The sequence below is a fragment of the Eubalaena glacialis genome, chromosome 1, assembly GCF_028564815.1.
Source record: "Eubalaena glacialis isolate mEubGla1 chromosome 1, mEubGla1.1.hap2.+ XY, whole genome shotgun sequence".
NCBI lineage: Eukaryota > Metazoa > Chordata > Mammalia > Artiodactyla > Balaenidae > Eubalaena > Eubalaena glacialis.
Genome location: NC_083716.1, coordinates 31,285,945 through 31,306,980, shown reverse-complemented (window position 1 = coordinate 31,306,980; position 21,036 = coordinate 31,285,945). Strand labels below are relative to the sequence as shown.

The 21,036-nt window shown below is 51.1% G+C and overlaps 1 protein-coding gene across 1 annotated transcript in view; it reads right to left on the bottom strand.

Moving 5' to 3' along the window:
* The window catches only part of SLIT1 (slit guidance ligand 1), a 169,613-nt gene extending 149,329 nt beyond the window's left edge, over positions 1–20,284 (bottom strand). The window contains exon 1 of the mRNA XM_061210737.1: positions 20,073–20,284. Coding sequence (XP_061066720.1) covers positions 20,073–20,269 — 197 coding nt within the window. The 5' untranslated portion in view covers positions 20,270–20,284. The remainder of the gene's footprint in view (positions 1–20,072) is intronic.
* Between the last annotated feature and the right edge of the window lie 752 nt (positions 20,285–21,036).

The following is a 21,036-nucleotide window of genomic DNA, read 5'->3' as shown; positions in this document are numbered from 1 at the left end:
CACCAACGGGGCTGGGTGCTTCCCAGCCAAGCCCCGGGACCCCCAAGTCTGTGTCGTCCTAACAAGCCGGGACCTCTTTGCAGCAGATGTTCAAGCAACAAGAACGCACAGGGCATGGACTCACTGCTGGGAGTGCTGTGGAACCCCAAAACGTAGCTTTTGCCCTGAAAGAGCTCAGTCTCGTTGGAGAGACAAGACATTCACACAAGAAAGAATTTAGAAACTAGCCAATTAGAGAGGCTCTTCAGGTAGAATCCTTGCTGAGCCTCAGTTTCCTCATCTATAAAATAGGGATAATAACTGTCTCCCTCATAGGAGTAACATGAGGCATAAACAAGCACAGAGCATGGCCTGCACTTAGAAAGGGGCCCCTTGGGGATACCGATGCCATCATCTGGTGGCACTGGTTCCCACAGCTGTCCAGATTCCAAGCAGGAGAGAGCAGGGAGGGCCATGCCATTTAAGGGGACTGAGGAAGTGGGACTCAAGCTGAGGTCCAAAAGACAAGGCAGATCCGCAGCAAGGGGATGGAACGGACACTCCAGGGAAGGAGAAAACCCGGAGTATCTGGAGGGCTGGGAGCCGTGGGAAGCAGGGTTGGGTCCAAATCAGAGGGTCTGAGAAAGGAAGCAGAGGAAAGACAGGGAGCCAGTGAGGCCTCCGGGCAGGAGCTGCTATGAGGCCAGTCCTGCAGCGGGGACAGGAAGGCAGGGCCCAGAAAGGGAGGCCGAGCCCCGCAGTGACTCGTCCCCTCACACCACCAGGGCCTCCAGTCCTTGCTCCCTCCCAAGACCACATGCTCCTCCCTTGGCCCTTCCAGTCATGCCCTGGGCACCTTGGACATGGACCCCACCTCCCGCCCCCTCCCACCCAGCTTCCCAGGAAAGGTCACTCAGCCTCTGCTGGCCACTCGTCTTCACAGGGAGCTGGCCCAGCCTTGGAAAGGCAGGCCACTCCAGGGGTCAGGCACTCCACTCCCCAGAAAGTTCTTCCACTGAGCCACACACAGCGGAATCTCACTCCGGCCCAGCTCCAAACCCAGCTGTCACCTCCACATCTAACCTGGCTTCCTGTGCAGCCCCATGTTCACAGCCACCCCGCCCCCTCCTCTTCCTCACCATCATCGCGGTCCCCCGTACGCTTAGCAATAACTGTGCTCGCGCGCGCACATCCACGCGCACAGACACTCACACGCTCTACCTGCAGCCCCGTCTCCTCATTTACCAACTTTGGTCAAAGGTTCCAGGTGTTTCCGCCATCCCAACCCAAGTCCAAGCTACTTTGAAAAACAGCAAGTTCCCTTTCCTAACAGTGTTTCAGAAGTGTGATGTTCTAGAGCTGCTTCCACTAAGAACAAAATGTTATTGGTTTCCACATACTCTGGGAACTGGGCTTTGCATACATCCTTACAAGATGCTGGAAGGTAGTTATCGCGCCCATCTTACAGAGGAGGAAAAAGTGTCTCAGAGAGGTCTTCCCGAGGTCACCACCTGGTCAAGGACAGAGCAGGGATCTGGACACATAGCCATCTGATCCTAGGGCCCGGGCTTCTTCCACCAGGACAGGCTCTCTCCCCAAGTTGACAAGCTGATAATTTATTCAACTCATCACTCTCTCTGTCTTTCCCCTGGGCCTGGCTCCTGATCCTGGGGAGCAGCTGGAAAAACTCATTCCCTGTTCCTCAGCTCTCTTCTAACAGGATCTCTCTGAGGGGTTTGAGGCCTCTCCAAGGTAACGGGGCCATTGGTGAGAGCACCAGCCTGAGCCCCTTCCCGCCCTAAATGACGGGAGGATGCCTTCTCCACGTGAGATGGGCTCTTTTCAATGTAAAGGCCTTTTTTGTTGAACTAAATATTCTTCCCTGAAACAGCCACCTCTGAGCCTCTCTTTGCTGCTCCTCCTGCCACACGACCTCACTTCAAACAAGGAGAATGTCATCTCAAAGCCCTGAAAACTGGTTCCCTCCACAAGCAGGCAGCTCCCTCTGGGCTATCCTGCTCAAACTTTCATCCCTGAACCCAAAACCACAAGGAATTTGGGGTGTTTTTATGGGGTTTTTAAAAAAGATTTTTTATTTATTTATTTATTTTATTCATTTTTGGCTGTGTCAGGTCTTAGCTGCGGCAGGCCGGATCTTCGTTGAGGCATGCGGGATCTTTCGTTGCAGTGCACAGGCTTCTCTCGAGTTGTGGCGTGCGGGTTTTCTCTTCTCTAGTTGTGGGCCGCAGGTTGCAGAGCGCATGGGCTCTGCAGTTTGCGGCACGTGGCTCTCTCGTTGAGGTGCGCAAGCTCAGTAGGCGTGGCACACCAGCTTAGTTGCCCCGCGGCATGTGGGATCCTAGTTCCCCAACCGGGGATCGAACCCGCGTCCCCTGCACTGGAAGGCAGATTCTTTACCACTGGACCACCAGGGAAGTCCCAGTTTTATGTTTTTGATTATAATATATGTCAGCATTGATTACAAAAGCAAAAATATTAAACTTAAATGGACGTCGACAGAGCCATGCTTAGTTAAATTTCAGTACATCTGTGAAACTGAATGCCATGCAGCCATTTAAAACAGTACAGATCCCTTTGTATTGACAAGGGAAGATGTCCCAGATACAGCCCCTGGGAAAAGGGTTTCAAGACAGCTTGTATGCCCCAGCCCACTTATGTAAAAACTCACAGGCGTTATCAGTAGAGGTATATGCATAGAACGAGTTCGCTGGGGGCTGTTCGCTGCACGTGAATGCCTGTAACCACTGAGTGGTAGGACTTGAGGAGACTTCAGGTTCCTTTTCATACTTTTCTGCATTGTTTGAAATTTTTTAAGAGACATCTATATTTTTAAAGTCAACAAAATAGGCAAGTTATTGTGCTGAAAAACACGAGTAATATATGTACATTATTGAATTTTTTCAATTACCTTAAGAATAAAGAAAAATCTCACATTAGCTCATCACCCAGAAAGAACCCCCTGTTAATATTCTGGAATATTTTCTCTCAAGCCTGTTACCTTTGGATATAAGTTTTATCGCGTGGAGATAATATGACAAATATTTACTGAAGACTTGCTATTTGCAAAGCATTTTGCAAGGTTCTGAAGATACAAGAGTGAATGAGACATAAACGGCGTGCACACCTTCTGCAATGTCATTCCCTGCTCGTTCTCCATTTACGATTTTGATTGGCATAAAGGCTCCCTTCCGTTGGGTATATCAAGTTACTGGGCATGCCCTGATTCTCTGTCACTGGAACATCTGAGCTGCTCTGGTATTGTTCAATTACAAATAATACCGCATAAAGCTCGGTGGGCATTTGGGAGGAATACATTCCTAGAAACGGAATTACTCAGTCAAAGGTCATGAGAAATCTTGAATTTTACAATCACTCACTCACTCCTTCTCATGGCCACCATGGTTCATCAGGCAATTGACTACAATAATTATTCAATTCACAGACGGCAAAACTGAGGCAAAGACAGACGTCAAGACTTGTCTGAACAAGGCAGGGCCCAAATGGAACTCAGGAATCCCTGAGGATGGAATTCCCATCAGGTGGGCAGGGTGGGGTGGGGAGTTCGCAGGGACTTCTGATGACATTCTCATCTACCTGCCTCTCTTCTCACCCTTGGCACCAGGCTCCACTGGGCAGACGCTGGGGCGCATTCCTTAGCCATCAGTGGATTCCAACCCCTCCCCCTCACTTCCTGCACCCCACTCCACCTCCACTCAAGTGAAGACCTGGGACAGGCAGGCACAGGAGGACAATGGTACAGACAGCAGAGCAAACACAGCCCCTCTCTCGGGAGGCCCTGCTGGTGGCTTCCTGGCGAGAATGTCGATGGAAGCCCAAGCCCCCCCACCCCCCAGCCTCCCCCATCAGCTTTGGTCTCTAACCCGGAGCTAAGCTAAGCGCCTCTTCTCAGGGGACAGCCCTCGAGAAGGCAGCCTGTGAGGCAGAGGCAGCTCTCATCGGGTTCGCCGGTCCAGGGCTGCAGCTTAAGGAGTCATTAGCGCCACTTAGGCTGAGAGAATGGCCTCCATGGTCCCCTCCCTCTCCCCTCAGCCGGGCAGCCCACCAAGATCGAGTTTCCAACCTCGAGGTGGCCCGGCCACCTCCCCTCGAACCCTCAGCACAGGCTGCTGGAATGAGGCGAGGAGGTCATTTTTCTCCGGTGCCTGATTCCTCCAACAGGTGGTCCTTGAGTGCCGCCATGGAGACCCCTCCCCAGCAAGCCACCTGGGAAAACCAGAGAAGCTGCTGTGACCTTCAGACCTCTGCAACCAGAGCAGGCAAGTGGGGTGGGCCCTCTGGGGCAATTCCCGGCCTCGTTTCTCAGGAAGAAGCCAGGATCCAGAGCTACCCTGGGGTCCCTGAGGTTCTTGCCACCAGGGCCCACATCCACCACTTCTCTTTATTGGGCGCCTCTGTGTGCAGGCTCTGAGCCCAACTCCAAGCATGCTTCATCTCATGTCACCTGCACAGTAGCCTACGAGATGAGTCAAGTTCTCTCCATCTTGCTGATGAGGAAACTGAGGCAGAGATTGGTGAAGCAATTTGCCCAGTGCCACCCAGCTCATAAGTGGTGGGGCCAGGACCAAATCCCACCCAGGCCAACGTGAATCCAGGTTCTTTCCCCTTCATCACGATGCCTCGTGTTGCTGGATTCTGTCGAGCCCACCCCTCACCCTGAGCGATCATGCCTTGGACAGAGCTGAGGAACAACTTAGACAGACATCCTGGGGCCCTATAATAAGACCGTGTGCTCTGCCCAGACAACAATATCAGGGCAGCTCCCCAGCCAGCCGAGCTTGGGCTTTAGAGCCGGACTATCCGGCCTCAAATTCCTACTCTACGATCACTAGCTGTGTGACCCTGGGCACAAAGTTTAACTTCTCTGTGCCTCAGTTTCCCCATATGTAAAATGAAGATAATGATAACACCCACCTCTTAGAGATGTGGTGAGGTTTAAATGACTTAACTATTTCTAAAGCACCAAGAGCAGTGCCTGGCATACATAAATGCTCTCTATATCAATATTGCCTGCTGCAATTATTTTTACTACTACTATTGTTGCTGTTGTTTTGTTTCCCTCAAGGACCATAGCACCACTAGAAGGGAGGTTTCCCAGGCTCAGCTCAGGCTGGTGCTGGGCTGGCTGTGCCATGCTGAGCAGGGAGGAGCTGGCTGGAGCTGGCTGCAGGCCCCAGGATGCTGAGGCCCAGGGAAGATGCCCTGAGACGGTTCTCTCTCTTCCAAAAGTGATGACTCTGCATCCATCCTTCTCCCCAGGAGGAAATACACTCCAGTGGCAAATGGCTCTGATTCCCATCCGTTCCTATGTGGTCCTAACTTGAAAGAAAAAACCTCGGTGGTGAAAGATTTGGGAGAAAATCCTCTGAAGCAAAATTACTGAGGAAAAAACAAAAACACACCAGGATTTCTTGAATCCTCTCAGGAAACAAGAATCTGATCCCCAGCGTCTGGGTGTTTGTGATAAACCGGAAGAAACCACTGGATTTCCTAAAGCTGTAGGAATAAACACCCTGGGCCCCTCTTGGGGTGCTCTGGGGGCTCCACGCACTTCACAAGCATTTCTCACGGTTGGGTGGGAGGGCAGCCGCTCCTGGTGCTGGTTCCTCCCCAAGGGCCCCAACCTGCAATGATGATGGGGAGGCTCAGCTGCCCTCTAAATTCCCTTCCTGCCAGGTCTCCAAAAAATAAACACGCACACTCTGACTGTGAATGAGACTGGCCTCTGGGCTGGGGAACTGTATTCCTCAGCGCTGTCCTTTGAAATCTTACCCCGGCCAAATCCACAGCACTCAGTGTCTGCAAAGTAAGACAGGAGAACCAAGGGAATGAAGAATGTCCCTACCCAGCTGCCGCCCGACAGAGGTAGAGGGGCCCACACCCCAACCTGCAGGTGCACTGGCTGCATGGAGCACCCAGAGCCACCTAACCGGGCTCCCCACCTTCCCTCTGGCTCCCCTCCAATCTGTTCCCCAGGCCACAGCCAGAGTGATCTCTTCAAGATGCAAATCCGATCGTGTCACTCCCCACTTAAGCCCTTCGATGAACCCCCATCACTCTTGGAATCAAGACAAAACTCTCCTTAACGCCGACCACAAACCCCACGTGGCCTGCCCCACTCTCCCTGTTCTGACTTGCTCCCTCTGGTGGCAGGGCCTTTGAACTTGCCATTCCCTCTGCCTGCACTGCGCCCTCCTTCCACTTTGCCTAACTCACTCCAACTTTTCCTTCCAATTGGTCCAACCTCCCTATCACAGGCCCACAGGGCACTCTAACCCTCTCCTCTGCAGCACAAATCAGGGGCAATTTTATATGGATTTGGGACCTTCCTTGACTGATATCTCTACCCCTCCCCATGTATAAGCTCCTTGAGGACACAGACTGTGCCAGTTTTTTCTCATTATTGTATCTCCAGGGCCTAACGTAGTACATGGCACCTGTTACCTGATAGATGTTTCAGTAAGTATTTCTTGAATGCAAGAATAAATCTGCATTAAAACGGACATATTCTAAATAGCACTGGGTTGGGTGGATTTTCCACGTTTCCCTGCTCCCTGACTCAAAAAAAAAACAAAAAAACAACCCACACTAATTAAGAAATGCTCTCCCCAAATGGACATCAGCCAAGGAAAGCTTCACACAGAGAGGACACTGCTGTTTTACCAACAACCATTCCATAGCCCACAGGTTAAAAGACTGACTTTTCCTCAGTCCCCTTGTTAGGAAAATACCAGCCCCCAGGGCTTCAGCCACGCTGCTCATCCACTTTCAACAACCAGCTCTTCCGCCTCAGGGCCTTTGCCAGTGCTGCCCCCTCTCCTCCTGCCCACCAACACCCACAGCTGGCTTACTCCCAACATCCTTCAGGCCTCAATTTAAATGTCCTCTCCTCTAAACCACCCTCGCCACAGGTGTTCACCCAGCTCCTCCTCCAGAGCTGGCATTTCGATTTGGAAGTGCGTTTACTATGAGGTCCTTCGGGGACTTCCCTGGTGGCGCAGTGCTTAAGAATCCACCTGCCAATGCAGGGGGCACGGGTTCGAGCCCTGGTCCGGGAAGATCCCACATGTCGCAGAGCAACTAAGCCCATGCGCCACAACTACTGAGCCCACGTGCCTCGAGCCCGTGCTCCGCAAAATGAGACGTCCGCGCACCACGACAAAGAGTAGCCCCCCCTCACCACAACTAGAGAAAGCCCATGGGCAGCAACGAAGGCCCAACGCAGCCAAAAATAAATAAATAAATAATTTTTTAAAAAAATTATAAAATAAAAAAATATATATGACTGGCTTTAAAGGCCAGTCTCCCCTGCCAGGCTGTGAAAGGCAGAGGCCACGTCTGTAAGCCAGCACCTGTGAGGGTGCCTGGCACACAGTAGTTGCTCACTAAATATAAGCTGAACTATCCTGCCCACGGAGCCTGGCTGCTGCCAGCACATCGCAGCCGAGGCCGGCGCATCCTCCAATCAGCCCCAAGCCTTCCTCAAGCCTCAGTGGGTCATGATCCAGAGGCTCCTCCACCCCCTCAGCAGAGCCCACAGGCCCGGCACCAACCCCAGGGCTGGGGCCACCCTCCACCGTGTGATGAATCAAGAAGACCCAGGGATGAGTAGTCAGGGGCCTCACACCACAGCAGATTTCCTATGGATCCTGCTCTGCCCGGGCTCCTGGGCTCCCATCTTGTTTCCTTGGCTTGAATACTAGCAATATCTATACTATCACAGCCAGGCCAGCTCATTTAAGCCTCATAATACCACCTGGCTCAAAGGTTTGCTATCAGTCTTGATTTACAGGTGAGGAAACTGAGGCATAAAGAATTTAAGTAACCGGCTCAAGATCAGCCAGCTAGTAAGTAGGTTGAAAAGGCAAGACTTGAACCCTAGCACGTCTGACTCCAGGGCCCAAGTCTTTTTTTTTTTTTAATTTTTAATTTCTATAAAATACACATAACAAAATTTACCATTTTAACCGTTTTTAAGTGCACAGCTCAGTAGTGTTAAGTACATTCACATTGTTGTACAACAGATCTCCAAAACTTTTTCATCCTGCAAAACTGAAACTCTGTACCTGTTAAACAGTAACTTCCCATTCCTCCCTCCCACAGCCCCTGGTAACCACCATTCTACTTTCTGTTTCTACGAATTTGACTACTCTGGGTACCTCAGATAAGGGGACTGGCTTATTTCACAATGTCCTCAAGGTTCATCCATGGTATAGCATGTGTCAGAATTTCCTTCCTTTTTAAGGCTGAATAATATTCCATTGCATGTCTACAAGTTTTGTTTATCCATTCATCCATCAATGGACACTTGGGTTGCTTCCACCCTTTAGCTATCGTGAATAATCCAGCTATGAACATGAGTGTACAAATATCTTTGAGACACTGATTTCAATTCTTTTGGGTATATACCCAGAAGTGAACTTGCTGGGGGCTTCCCTGGTGGCGCAGTGGTTGAGAGTCTGCCTGTCAATGCAGGGGACATGGGTTCGAGCCCTGGTCTGGGAGGATCCCACATGCCGCGGAGCAACTAAGCCCGTGAGCCACAACTACTGAGCCTGCGCGTCTGGAGCCTGTGCTCCGCAACAAGAGAGGCCGCGATAGTGAGAGGCCCGCGCACCGCGATGAAGAGTGGCCCCCGCTCGCCGCAACTAGAGAAAGCCCTCGCACAGAAACGAAGACCCAACACAGACAAAAATTAATTAATTAAATAAAAAAAAGAATCCGCCTGCCAGTGCAGGGGACACGGGTTCGAGCCCTGGTCCGGGAAGATCCCACATGCCGCGGAGCAACTAAGCCCCTGTGCCACAACTACTGAGCCTGCGCTCTAGAGCCCGCGAGCCACAATTACTAAAGCCCGCGCGCCTAGAGCCCATGCTCCGCAACAAGAGAAGCCACCGCAATGAGATGCCCGCGCACTGCAACGAAGAGTAGCCCCCACTTGCCGCAACTAGAGAAAGCCTGCACGCAGCAACAAAGACCCAACGCAGCCAAAAATAATAAATAAATAAAATAAATAAATTTATATAAAAAAAATTTTTAACAAAAACACATCTCAGAGCCTCGAGACTCAGAGCAACACTTAGCAGCTGGCTGTTTAACCCAGGGCAGATGGTTCCACCCCTCTTATCTTCTCCTCATCTACAAAGCAGGGGTAAGTGCAGTAGACTCTTATCCCCCTTATCTGGGGGTTCCACCGCCACAGATTCAACCAACCGTAGATCAAAAATATTCCACACACACAAAAAAATTCCATAAAGTTCCAAAAAGCAAAACTTGAATTTGCCCTGCTCTGGCAACTATTTGCATATCATTTACACTGTATTTACAACTATTTATATAGTATTTACCTCTTATTAGGTATTACAAGTAATCTAGAGATTATTTAAAGTATAGGAGAGGATGTGAGTAGGTTATACACAAATAGTACGCCATTTTATATAAGGGACTTGAGCATCTGGAATTCTGGAACCTTATTTGGTGCTGGGTGGGTGGATGTCCTGGAACCAATCCCTCAGGGATCTGAGGGAGGACAGTAATGCCTTCCTCCCAGGACTGTTATGAGGAGTGAAAGAGCGGACGTGGGTAAAGCATCTGGCTCGGAGCCTGGGCACAAAGTAAGGGCTCTGAATGGTGACCACCAACACCATCACAACTCCCTCCTTGATGCTCTCCATCTCTGCTCTTTGACCTGTCATAGGGCCTCCCCTCCCCAACCCACCCAGGGCTCTGGCTCCTCTTTTCCACAGTCGCCTCCCACCCCTCTCCCCCGAGTGGGACTCCAGCCTACCTGCCCCTCTGCAAACAATCTCTGAGCGGCTCCCCTTGGAGCTCCCGTGCTTGTTCTCTCCTCCCGCAAACTTCCTCACCACCTACTCGCTCCCGACCATCTGCTTCCGCCTTCCACTTCTCCCAGGAAACCGTTCTGCCCAGCTTTGCCAGTGACCCCCCAATCGCAGTTCCAGAAGCGTTCCTTGGCCCTCATCCTCAGACAGACTGGCTGCTCTCCACACTGTTAACCCTCCCCCCACCATCCCCAGACGCCTTCTTTGGCTTTAGCAGTAACTGCATCGCCCAGGTTGGAATCCACAAACTTCGGGCCAAGGCTCCCCTGTGGACGGGAGCTCCTCCTGCCCCTCCCTCAGCTCCTCCCTGGTGGCCCTCCCTTCCTGCTGCCCTCTTAATGTGGGTGGAAGCCAAAGGCAGTCCTCCTGCGTCTTCAAAGGACATACTTTCTTCACCAGGAAACCCCAGCACCAAGCAGTGTTCCTCAGATTGTGTCCTGGGCACCTCCCACGTCTGAATCACCTGAATGGCCTTTGCCAAAGACCTGCTGACTCAGCAACTCTGGAATGGGCCTGGGAATCTGCATTTTATACCAGCTTCCCAGGAGAGTTTTATTCCCAGTGACGTCTCTGTCCCACTGGCCTCGTGGGTCCTATCACTTCCCCAGGACACCCTCCCAACTGTCTCTCCAGCCTGAACACTCAACAGAGTGACCATCCCCTATTCCTACCTCTAGGGTCATTTTTTCACATGGTTGTTTATTGGTAATTCAAACAAAAGAGGCAGAAGCTAACTTCATGGCTTCTCCTCCAGGATCAGCCACCCTCCCAACTTTACTCTGCAAGATCATCCTCCCAGCCTCGGGCCATAGGGTCCCATGACATTCCCATTTGCTCTGACGTTCCCATTTGCTCTCTCTGCACCCTCTGCCTCCGTCCAGGCCTGCTTCCTCTCATGCCTTGGCCTCTGCTGTACCCTCCAAACTCTATGAGGACTGTAACAGTGGCCTGCTGCTGCTATAACAAATTGCCACATAGTTAGTGGCTTAAAACAACACAAATTATCTTACGGTTCTGGAGATCGGAAGTCCGAAATCAGTCTTGCTGGCTTAAAGTCAAGACATTCCCAGGGATGCATTCCTTTCTGGAGGCTCTAGGGGAGAATCCATCTCCTTGCCTCTTTCATCAAGAGGCCGCCTGCATTCTGTGGCTCATGGCCCCTTCTTGGCATCACTCCAATCTCTTGCTTCTGTCGTCCTATTTCTCCTACTTCTGACTCTGACCCTCCTGCCTCTCTCTCTCTAGGGAGCCTTGTGATTATGTGGAGCCCACCCAGATAATCCAAAATCATCTCGCATCTCAAGATCCTTAACTTAATCACATCTGCGAAGTTCCTTTGGCCCTGTAAGGTAACATATTCATAGGTTTCAGGGATTAGGATGTGGACATCTTTGAGGACCATTATTCAGCCTATCACAATGATTATATTTTCTAAAGCAAGGATCAGAATCATGAAATGTCTTACCACAGGTTTAAAAAAAAAACAAAACAAAACTCATTGAACACACATTTTTTTTGAGCACCTACCATGTACGAGGCGATGGAAATACAAAGATACATGAGACACAGTCCCTGCCCTCAGGAAACTCAAAACCCAATGTACCCATCCGACAAACCACCTTCTTAAAAAGAAATAAGATTTTCTTCCCTACAGAAGAATTCCAATTAATAAATGTAGAACGAATGAGGGAAATAGAAAAGCAAAATTGGATAATAATGGTTGCAGGCAAGATCCGTTAATGGATGCTAAAATTAGTAGGTGAGAATTTGAGGACAAAAAGGATATTACATACCCTCAAAGTATCTCCCCCCGCAAATATTTATTAATTGCAAATGGAAAGATAACGTTATAGTGGAGAAACCTAGCAGACACCACCTTAACCAAGAGATCAAGGTTAACATCACCAGCAATGACACATATCAATGTCATCTACCCTCTGATAGGATGCTCTGGGAAGGGCACATCACCTCTGTGGCATTCTTGCCAAAAATGCATAACCTCAATCCAATCATGAAAAAACACCAGAGAAACACAAACCGAAGAGCAGTCTACAAAATAACTAACCAGCACTTTTTACAAATGTCAAGGTCACAAGGAACAAGGAAAGACTAAGGAACTGTCACAGGCTGAAGGAGACTAAGGAGAAATGACAGTTAAGTGCAATGTGGGATCCTGGATTGGGTCCTGTAATAGAAAAAGGACATTGGTGGAAAAAAAACTAGTGAAATGCAAATGAAGTCTATAGCTTAGCTAACAGTATTGTACCAATGTTTATTTCTTGGTTTTGATCATCGTGCTATGATTAAGAAAGATGTTAACATTAGGGGAAGCTGGGTGAAGGGTGTATGGGAATTCTCTCTGTACTATTTCTGCAACTTTTCTGTAAGTCTAAAATTGTTTTAAAATAAAAGTTTTTTAAAAAAAATTTTTAAAGAACAAAAATACAGCAGTGATAGAAAAACTGCTGTCAGAAATCACAGTCACCATAACCAACTGGTCTCCCCACCACCAGTTGGTCTCTCCCTCCATTTATTGTCCATACCAAAGCCAGGAAACAGAATATCTTAAAACACCATTTTACATTTGTTACTCTCCTCTCAAAACCCCTGGAGGCAAGTGCTTAAAGCGTCTTGTCAACGGGACACGGGAGCACCTTGAAGGGGTCCCACTGGCCAAATATGGGACACTCTGAACATCAAAATAATGTAGTAACATTATTACAAATTATAACCCAATGAATAAAATAATAATCCGCAAGTCCATGCTGTTACAATCAGGCAAACAACAAACAGATGCAGGAGAAGGTAAAGTTCTTTCTTAAAGCAGAATGCCAACTAATAGAGAAGAAATGGTGGAGTTACAAATTTCTCATCAGTGGAACCAAAACTAGTGAATGAAAGTTCGATGAGTAGGATATTTACATGGCCTCGAAGTAGCTCCCTGCAAGTCAATTATTAATAACAAAGGGGAAAATAGTAACTTTTCAGCAGAGAAGCCTGGCTGACACCAAATTACCAAGTAATCAAAGCTAAAATCACCAATATTGGGACAAACTGACATCATGTGTCTTCTGACGTGACCCACTGAGAAGGGCACAACGTTGCTTATTTAGCATTCCTGCCAAAAATGCATAACCTGAACTCAATCATGAGAAAAAAGCAGATGAAGCCAAATTGAGGGACATTCTACAAAATAACTGGCCAGTATTCTTCAAAAATGTTAAGTCAAGAAAAACAAAGAAAGGCTAAGGAACTGGTCCAAATTAACAGAGAGTAAAGAGCCATGACAAGTAGATGCCATGTGCGATCCTAGACAGGATTCTGAACCTGGACAGAACAATAGCTACAAAAGACATTATTGGCACAATTGATGAAATTCTAAAATGAACCATGGAGTAGATAATAGTATTGTATCAACGTTAAATTTTCTGATTTTCATAGCCTTATTGTCCTTAGAAAAATACACACTGAAGCATTTAGAGGGAAAAAGTTATGCCTCCAATCTATTCTTAAATGGTTCAGGAAAAAAAGGTGTGTGTGCGTGTGTGTGTGTATAATATATGATAAAGCAAAGGGGGCAAAATACAAACAATTGAGTCTGGATAAGGGATATACTTTTGTTGTAACTTTTCTGTAAGTTTGAAATTATAACAAAATTTAAAATTACAATGAACACAAGGAATCTTTTTGGGTGATGAAGATATTCTAAAATTGGACTGTGGTGATGTTTGCACAACTCTAGATTTGTTAAACATCACTGAACAGTAAAAAAAAAAATTTAATATAAAATTTTACACACACACACACACACACACACACACACACCCTCGGATGGCTCCCCATTCCCTAGCCGCATGGCTTGAGCCTGCCCGTTACTTTAATCTCCTCTCTCAGAACTCACCAGCACAAACGTTCACCCCATCAGCTGGATCTGCTCCTCACTCTCCTTCCCAAACGTACGGCACTCACCTCTGGATGCCCCCAGATTCCCTTGCCTTGGTTTCACCGCTCACTCACCTAATTCCTGCCCAACCTTCAAGGCCCAGTTCAAATTCCACCTCCCCATCACCGTAGGGATACAACTCCTCCTCCATGTCTCACTCCCATCTCCTCATCTCTAACATGGATGGAGTACTTTCTACGTGCCAACGTTATTCTAGCCACGCTACATGGACAATTTCACTTGAACTCACAGCCCTACAAGGCAAATGCTACGTTGCTCCCATTTTACAGATGAGGAAATTGAGTCACTCATGAGTCAGCCAAGATCTCTCATGTGGTAGTTGATGAAGGCGGGATTCAAACCGGGCCATTCTCACAGCAAAGGCTGTGCTGGTAGCCGCTGTGCTCTACGTCCCTACAGGCATCCTTACACATTTGTTCTTTCACAGACAGACCTTTCTCCCCACCAGGCCGCAAGCTCCCAGAGGAGCGAGTCCATACCCTGGACCTCTGCAGACACTCCGCACATGGCAGGTGCCCAACAGCTGTTTGTCCACCGCAGGCTGGGATCCAGAAAGAAGGGGAGGGAGTCTCGAGCTCAAAAAGAGGAGCCAATTCTCCACCCCGAGCACAGCCCAGCTCCCTGGCTACTGCCCAAGGCCCGGCCGTCATCTGCTCTGGGTAATAAGTATTTGTATGGCGATAATTACACCATTTGGGAAGAAAATCCCATTAAGCAAGAGCCCTGCCGAGCTGCTAATGCCGGCACAGAACTGAGACAGCAACTCCGCCAAGCTCCGGTCTGCTCCCAATAACACGGGGGCTGCCTGTCCCCGCCGCCCTTCAGCCGGCCCCCAAAGAGCACGGCCGCCCCTGCTGGCAGCCGCGGGCAGCCTGGGCCACCGCAGCCAGCCCCCTGTCTCTGAGAGGCGGCACTGCGAAAGGGGCAGCCCGGTCTCCGGTCTCCATGTGCCCCAAGGTTCCCTGGGGATCCAGAGCGCCCAGTGGCTGCCTGATGAGGGAATAGAGAGCAGGGCCGTGCTGGAATCAGGCCTTGAGTGGCGCCCAAGTTCCTTTCACAGCCCTGCAATTCTCTGTCACCTTAATAACAATAATAATACTACCATTTACTGGGCACTTGCTGTGTGCCAGGCCCGGTGCAAAGTGCTTCTCCCAGCATCACCACATTTAATCCTTAGGACCACCCTCTGAAGCAGGTCCTGTCATCATCCCCATTTTATGGGCAAGGAAATGGGGGCCTGAGAAGTCACACTTTCCTCCAGAGCACTTATCCCAGTTTGCAATTACGTGATTCTCCTCCTATTGTGTCATTCATCTCCATCTCCCCTGCTGGACTAAACCTCGGAGAGCGAGGCGCGGTTTCCATTTCTGTCCGGGACTATTCATTCGGCACCATGCAGACCTTCAAGAGACAGCTATCTGTTGAATGAGTGAATTAAACCCCACACCTTGCCCAAGGTCCCCCCAGCTGCTGAATGGCAGAGAGGGGCTAAAAAGCCAAGCAGTCTGGCTCCAGAGCCATCCACCGTGCAGAGACTCCCCGCATGACACTGACCTGCGCCTTGTCTCCACACCCTAAGGGACGCGGGACAGTCCAGGGAAGGAGCATTCTGAGAGCCGGACCCCAGCTTGCAGTCTGGCCAACACGCAAATGTTTGTCCCCCACTGCCCTCTCTCCTGCCCCACCTGAACCCTCAAGCCTTTAGCCTGAGCTTCTCAAATAATAAAAATAAGAGTCACGAAGCATTTTCACACACATAGAATGAGTGAACCCTGGCAAAAACCCTATGAGGTAGTAGGTATCACTCTCCCCGGAGGCAGAACACCCACCACGTGCCAAACACGCCTGCAGGCCCTCTACATGCATGCGCTCACTTAGTCCTCACCATCAACCTGCAACCGTCATCCCCTTTTGCAGATGGGGAAACCGGGTCTCAGGTCACATGGAGTGGCAGCACCGGGCCGTACCACCAGTCACTCAGAGCCCAGCAATAAGCCCAGTGCACCTGCTACTAGAGACACGAGCTTCCCCAGGAGGCAACTCCCCCTGCACCACGTGGGTCTCTACTGCAGGAGCCCATCGAGTCCTGCTCAGAGAGCCCGGGCCGGCCAGGCCCCGGTGGCAGACGTGGCTTCTGTCTGGCCCTCTGACCCCTCTCACCGCAGCCACCATCCAATCCTTGTTTGGAATTCCAAACAGGCTCCCAGATAATCAGCCTGGGGGTGCCCTGGGCAGTCTTCCTTGGTCAAAACCACCCACCCCCATTGAACAGGGCCTTCAGACTCGGGGCTAAGCTGGGAGAAGGCATGGCCTTCCCAGGCCTCAGCAGCGGGCAGGGCGCTAGGGCAGTGGACAAACTGGCCAGGAGGCAAGGGGACATATCGAGGAAGGCAGCAGTGTAGGCCCCATGGCCCAAAGAGTAGCAGAAAGTGCTGGACCTGGAGGCAAACAGAAGCCAGCAGGCCTCCCAGGGCCCTCTCTCCATCCTCAGGCCTCTCTCCTCTCTGCATCCTACATGCACAAGGGGCATCCGCGGCAAGCCTGGAATACAAGTGTCTGGGGTGGAGGGGAGAAGTGGTGTCCACACATACTGCACTCTCTCATCACACTCTCCTAAACACTCTAGTCCAAAAGATTTTTTAAATTAGAAAAAAAAAAAATCCAACTGAAAGGTCCTTGAGTAGGAGAAAAAACGATAGTGGCCATGGCTGGGCCCCTCTGAGTCTGGGCCCTACAAAGAGACAAGCCCCCAGGCCTCCTCTACCACACTCCCACTCTTGCCCTGGACTTCAGTTGTTCCACTGCAGTGAATTATTCAGCATCCCTTCCCCACCCGCCCAACAGCCCCACAGTCCCTCTGGCTGAACCAATTTCCTCAACAGCTCTGGAGCCTGCACAGCCTCTTCCCAGAAGTCCCTGCAGCAAACCAATGACAATTTCTTCCCACTTGGGGAGATGGGCTGGACCCAGAGTTATGGAATATATGATCATAAAGTTGCTGGGCCTCACAGGCTGCCGGAGAAACTGCCCAGAGGACAAAAGGCGAACGAATGCACAGCTGCGGTCTATAAAAATTTCACAGCCTCGGAAGAAGCCACTGTTTCAGGCTCTGATGCTGCACGACACCCATATTGATTAGAGAGAGCATATGCCACAGTTATTTTGAGCCTGCCCAAGGCCTCTTTTCAGGATGTTCTTTTCCTCTTCAAATGGCTCTTTCACGGCCTGCCTGTTGAAAAGGCAGGCTCCCTCTGCTTTCTACAGCCTTTCCCAATCCAAGAAGTTTTGCACACAGCAAAGATCAGACCTGATGACTTACCCCTGGATCTGAACCCTGAAGTCTCTAAAGGAAAAATCCAGATAGAGAAAGGCCTTCCTGACCCTTCCCAACCTTCCTGGTCTCAAATCCCATCACATCCCACTCCACAGCATGTTTCAGCCCCAGGGCAAAGCTGGTCTGTTCTCCCAGCAGGGCAGCCACACTCACATCTTCAAGCCTTTTGCTCCTGCATGCCCTGTCTGGGCTGCCTGCCCTCTCTACTTGGCAAAATCCGACCCAACCACTGTTGAGTCCCAAAGTACCTTCATAAAATGGTCCATCCTCTGGAAGCTCCTTCACCCAGAAAAGGGCTTCTAATCCCAAAGCTTCCTCCCCGCAGCCCCATTACACTGCCAGAGCTTACAGTTAGGTGCCCCTGCCCGGTCCTCTCAACTGTACATCCCTTGAGGGCAGGGACTTGCTCACTCCCAGCTGGAGCCTCAGCACCCAGGGCAGTTTACAGGCTCCACAAACATTTGCTGAATTAAGTAACAAGACTCTTCTCCTGATCCTATTATAATAATGGCTCTCACTTAGCAAGCATAATAATGTACCAAGAACTTCCCATACATTACCTTCAGTCCTCACAAGAACCAGAGACCTTAACGTATCAGCAGCCTCATTTTCCTGATAGAAAGCAACTAAGGCTCAGAGAAGTTAAGTCACTTGCCCAAGGTCACACAGCAAATAACTGACAATACCAGGAAATTTCACTTCCATCTCACTCTGATTGCAAAAGAGCTCAAGAGTTCATCAAAGTCAAAACAGATACTATCCTCAAAACTAAAGGTGCAGAGAGAGCAAGAAATGAAATGACTTCAAAATTCAGATCCAAAAGCAAAGGAGAGGGGCTAAAATCCTCAGACCTAGGCCGCTACCAGGGTAACAGCTGCAGGAGAAATGCCCCGAGAACAAGGCAAAGGAACAGAGAGGAGGTCCAGAGGGAACAGGTATGGAGGGTGACCCTGCAGCCTCAGGGGTCCTTTAGACAGATTTCTGACCCTCCGTCCCTCTCCAGGGCCACACAGGATCCCCAAGGAATCTCTGTTTGTTCCAACCTCTCCCCATGCAGCGCCACAACACACACACACACACACACACACACACACACACGCACACACACTGATTCCCATCTAGGTTGCATCTAGATTGCAAATTCCCTGAAACCTCCACGGGAATTTTTCAGTCTCAGCCAAGAAGAGTCTGGGACAAATGTGCTAATTGCTGACCGTGGTACAGAGTTTGATCCAGGAGACAGTTCTCCCCAGGGTCAGATTTCTGCCTCTGACCAGCTGAGAGTCATGAAAATGTGCTCAGAAGTTCTCAAAATATGTACGCCTTTCCTGAGAGCCACTGCAGGGACCCAGGAGTGTGAAAAGAAGGAGAAGGCAGATTTCAAAGGGGCGAGCAGCCTCCTCCAAAGTCCAGTTCAAAAATCCCCCAAGGCAGCCACCTCCGCAAGCAGCACAAAGGCCCTTCATGAGGGACTTCCCTAGCGGCGCAGTGGTTAAGAATCCGCCTGCCAGGGCTTCCCTGGTGGCGCAGTGGTTAAGAATCCACCTGCCAATGCAGGGGACACGGGTTCAAGCCATGGTCCGGGAAGATCCCACATGCCACCGAGCAGCTAAGCCCGTGTGCCACAACTACTGAGCCTGCGCTCTAGAGCCCATGAGCCACAACTACCGAAGCCCATGCGCCTAGAACCCGTGCTCCGCAACAAGAGAAGACACCACAATGAGAAGCCCACGCACCGCAACGAAGAGTAGCCCCCGCTCGCCGCAACTAGAGAAAGCCCGCACGCAGCAATGAAGACCCAACGCAGCCAAAAAATAAATTAATAAATAATTAAAATTTTTAAATAAAAAAATAAAAGGCCCTGCATGAGTGTGGGCCCAAAAATCTACACTCACAGCCCATGTAAAGGGGGCTCTCCCAGGCTCACACTACTGAGGTGACACCACAGATACCAGGAATTCACGCAGACACACATTCTGCAAGAGAATCTGGGAAAACAAATTATATATGTCCATAAACACACACACATGCTAATCCCCCCACACACACACACACATTCTACAAAGCTTGGTGAGTCTAGAAAGGGCCAAGTTTTCTCAAGAATTTAGAAGTGAGCAACAACAGGGTAAGAGAAATGATGGTTTTTATGACTTATCATGGTCAATATCTTTAACCTCGTATCTCCCACTCCAAGCTCCTGACCTCTCAGCATTATTCATGGGGCTCCTTGTCCAGGTCATATCTACCCCTCTCTGGGTGCTGAATGTAACATACCCCAAGGCCCAAACCCAAATCCCTCAGGTCCACTGTCTGCCTGGGTTGGGGATGGCTGGATTTGCAGTGGGGGACAAATGCCTCACACCTGGAAGGAAAAAATTCTTAAGGCTCTGGGGCAAACAATGGGGAGAAAGGGGGAGACTAGGAACTTCAACTCCATCCCATCCTGCTGCCCATCACCAGCCTACAAGCCCTCAGAGCCCAAATGCACACCTCCCACTCAGAACACAGCCCAAGCCCCATGTGCCCAAAAGGAGACATGGTGCCTGGTGAGTGTGAGGAGTTTCCCTCCTGGGTGCCAGGAAGGCTTTCTGGCACCAATTCTCAAGCACCCTGGAGAAATAAAGTGCTGGCGCAGTGGGAAGGCCTGCCGTGCTGAGCGCAGGGTGCAGGTGTGAGGATGGGAGCTGGCAGCCCCACGAGGGCCCTTTGAATCCCAAGAAAGGGAAACAGTGGCGCTCTTGGCTCCTGGCTCTTGGCTCCTGGCTCGGGAAGGACCCTGGCAAGCACTGACTCATTTATTGGCTGCAGAGCCCAGGCCCCTACGGTCCTGCCCCCACCTTTAGCCCTGAATTGCATGGGGGTGGGAGGGCAACCTCGAGGCTCCCTGCGGGCTGGGGATGGGGGCCATACTCACAGGCGCTCCGTGTTCCGTGGAATGTTCTTGGGGACGGCCTGCAGCCCCGTGCCGTGGCAGTCCACCGTGGTGCCGGTGCAGGTGCAGAGGGCGGGGCACGCCGTGGCACCCAGGCGCCACGCGGCTGCCCACAGCAGCAGCCAGAGCTCGGGCCGGACAAGCCCCGCCGAGGGCCCCCTCCAGGGCGTCAGCGCCATGGTGCCCTCACCGCGTCCCGCTTGCGTGCCAGACGGCGGCAGCCGCTTACCATCCCCGTCCGGGGTGGCCTCCAGGTGCAGTCCCGGGGCAGAGCCACCGAAGAGACCGCGAGTTTGTATACTGCGCCCTTGCGGTCTGGGTGGCACCTTGCTCCTCCAAGCGACGGCGCCTGTGCGCGGCCGAAGGGAGGGCGCCTTGGGCGGAGGGCGCTGTGCTCCTCTCCGGTTTCTCGCGGGCTGCGTCTCCCTCCCCCTCTCCAGCTCCCAACTGACTGCTGCGAGGAAGAAAATGGGCAGGCCCCGCACGCGCACGCACCCCGCGCACGCACACACACACACACACTCACACCCGCACGCTCGCTCCCACCCAGCAGTCATCCATCAATCGAAAAGCACACAACCAGAGCCAGACTCCTCCCCCCCCGCCCCCGCCCCCGCCCCCGCCTCCTGACGACCACTCGGCTGCCGCTGCTAGCCGCGTACACTTTAAAAGGTGGAACCTCCGAGAGCGGGCAGGGGCTGCGGGGGGAGGGGAGCCCACAGTTCGACCCGTCAGGTCGCGACCCTCTCCAGCTCTCCCTACACACACACACACACACACACACACACACACACACACACACACGCACAGAGCGAGGATGCGCACACTTAGACGCACGCACCCGGCTCCCGCAGTCCCAGCTGCTGGTCCAGAGGGGGGGGGGGAGGGGATCTTACTTTGCTGCCTGGACCCCTTCCCCAGGCCACAGACACGCTCTCCCCGACGG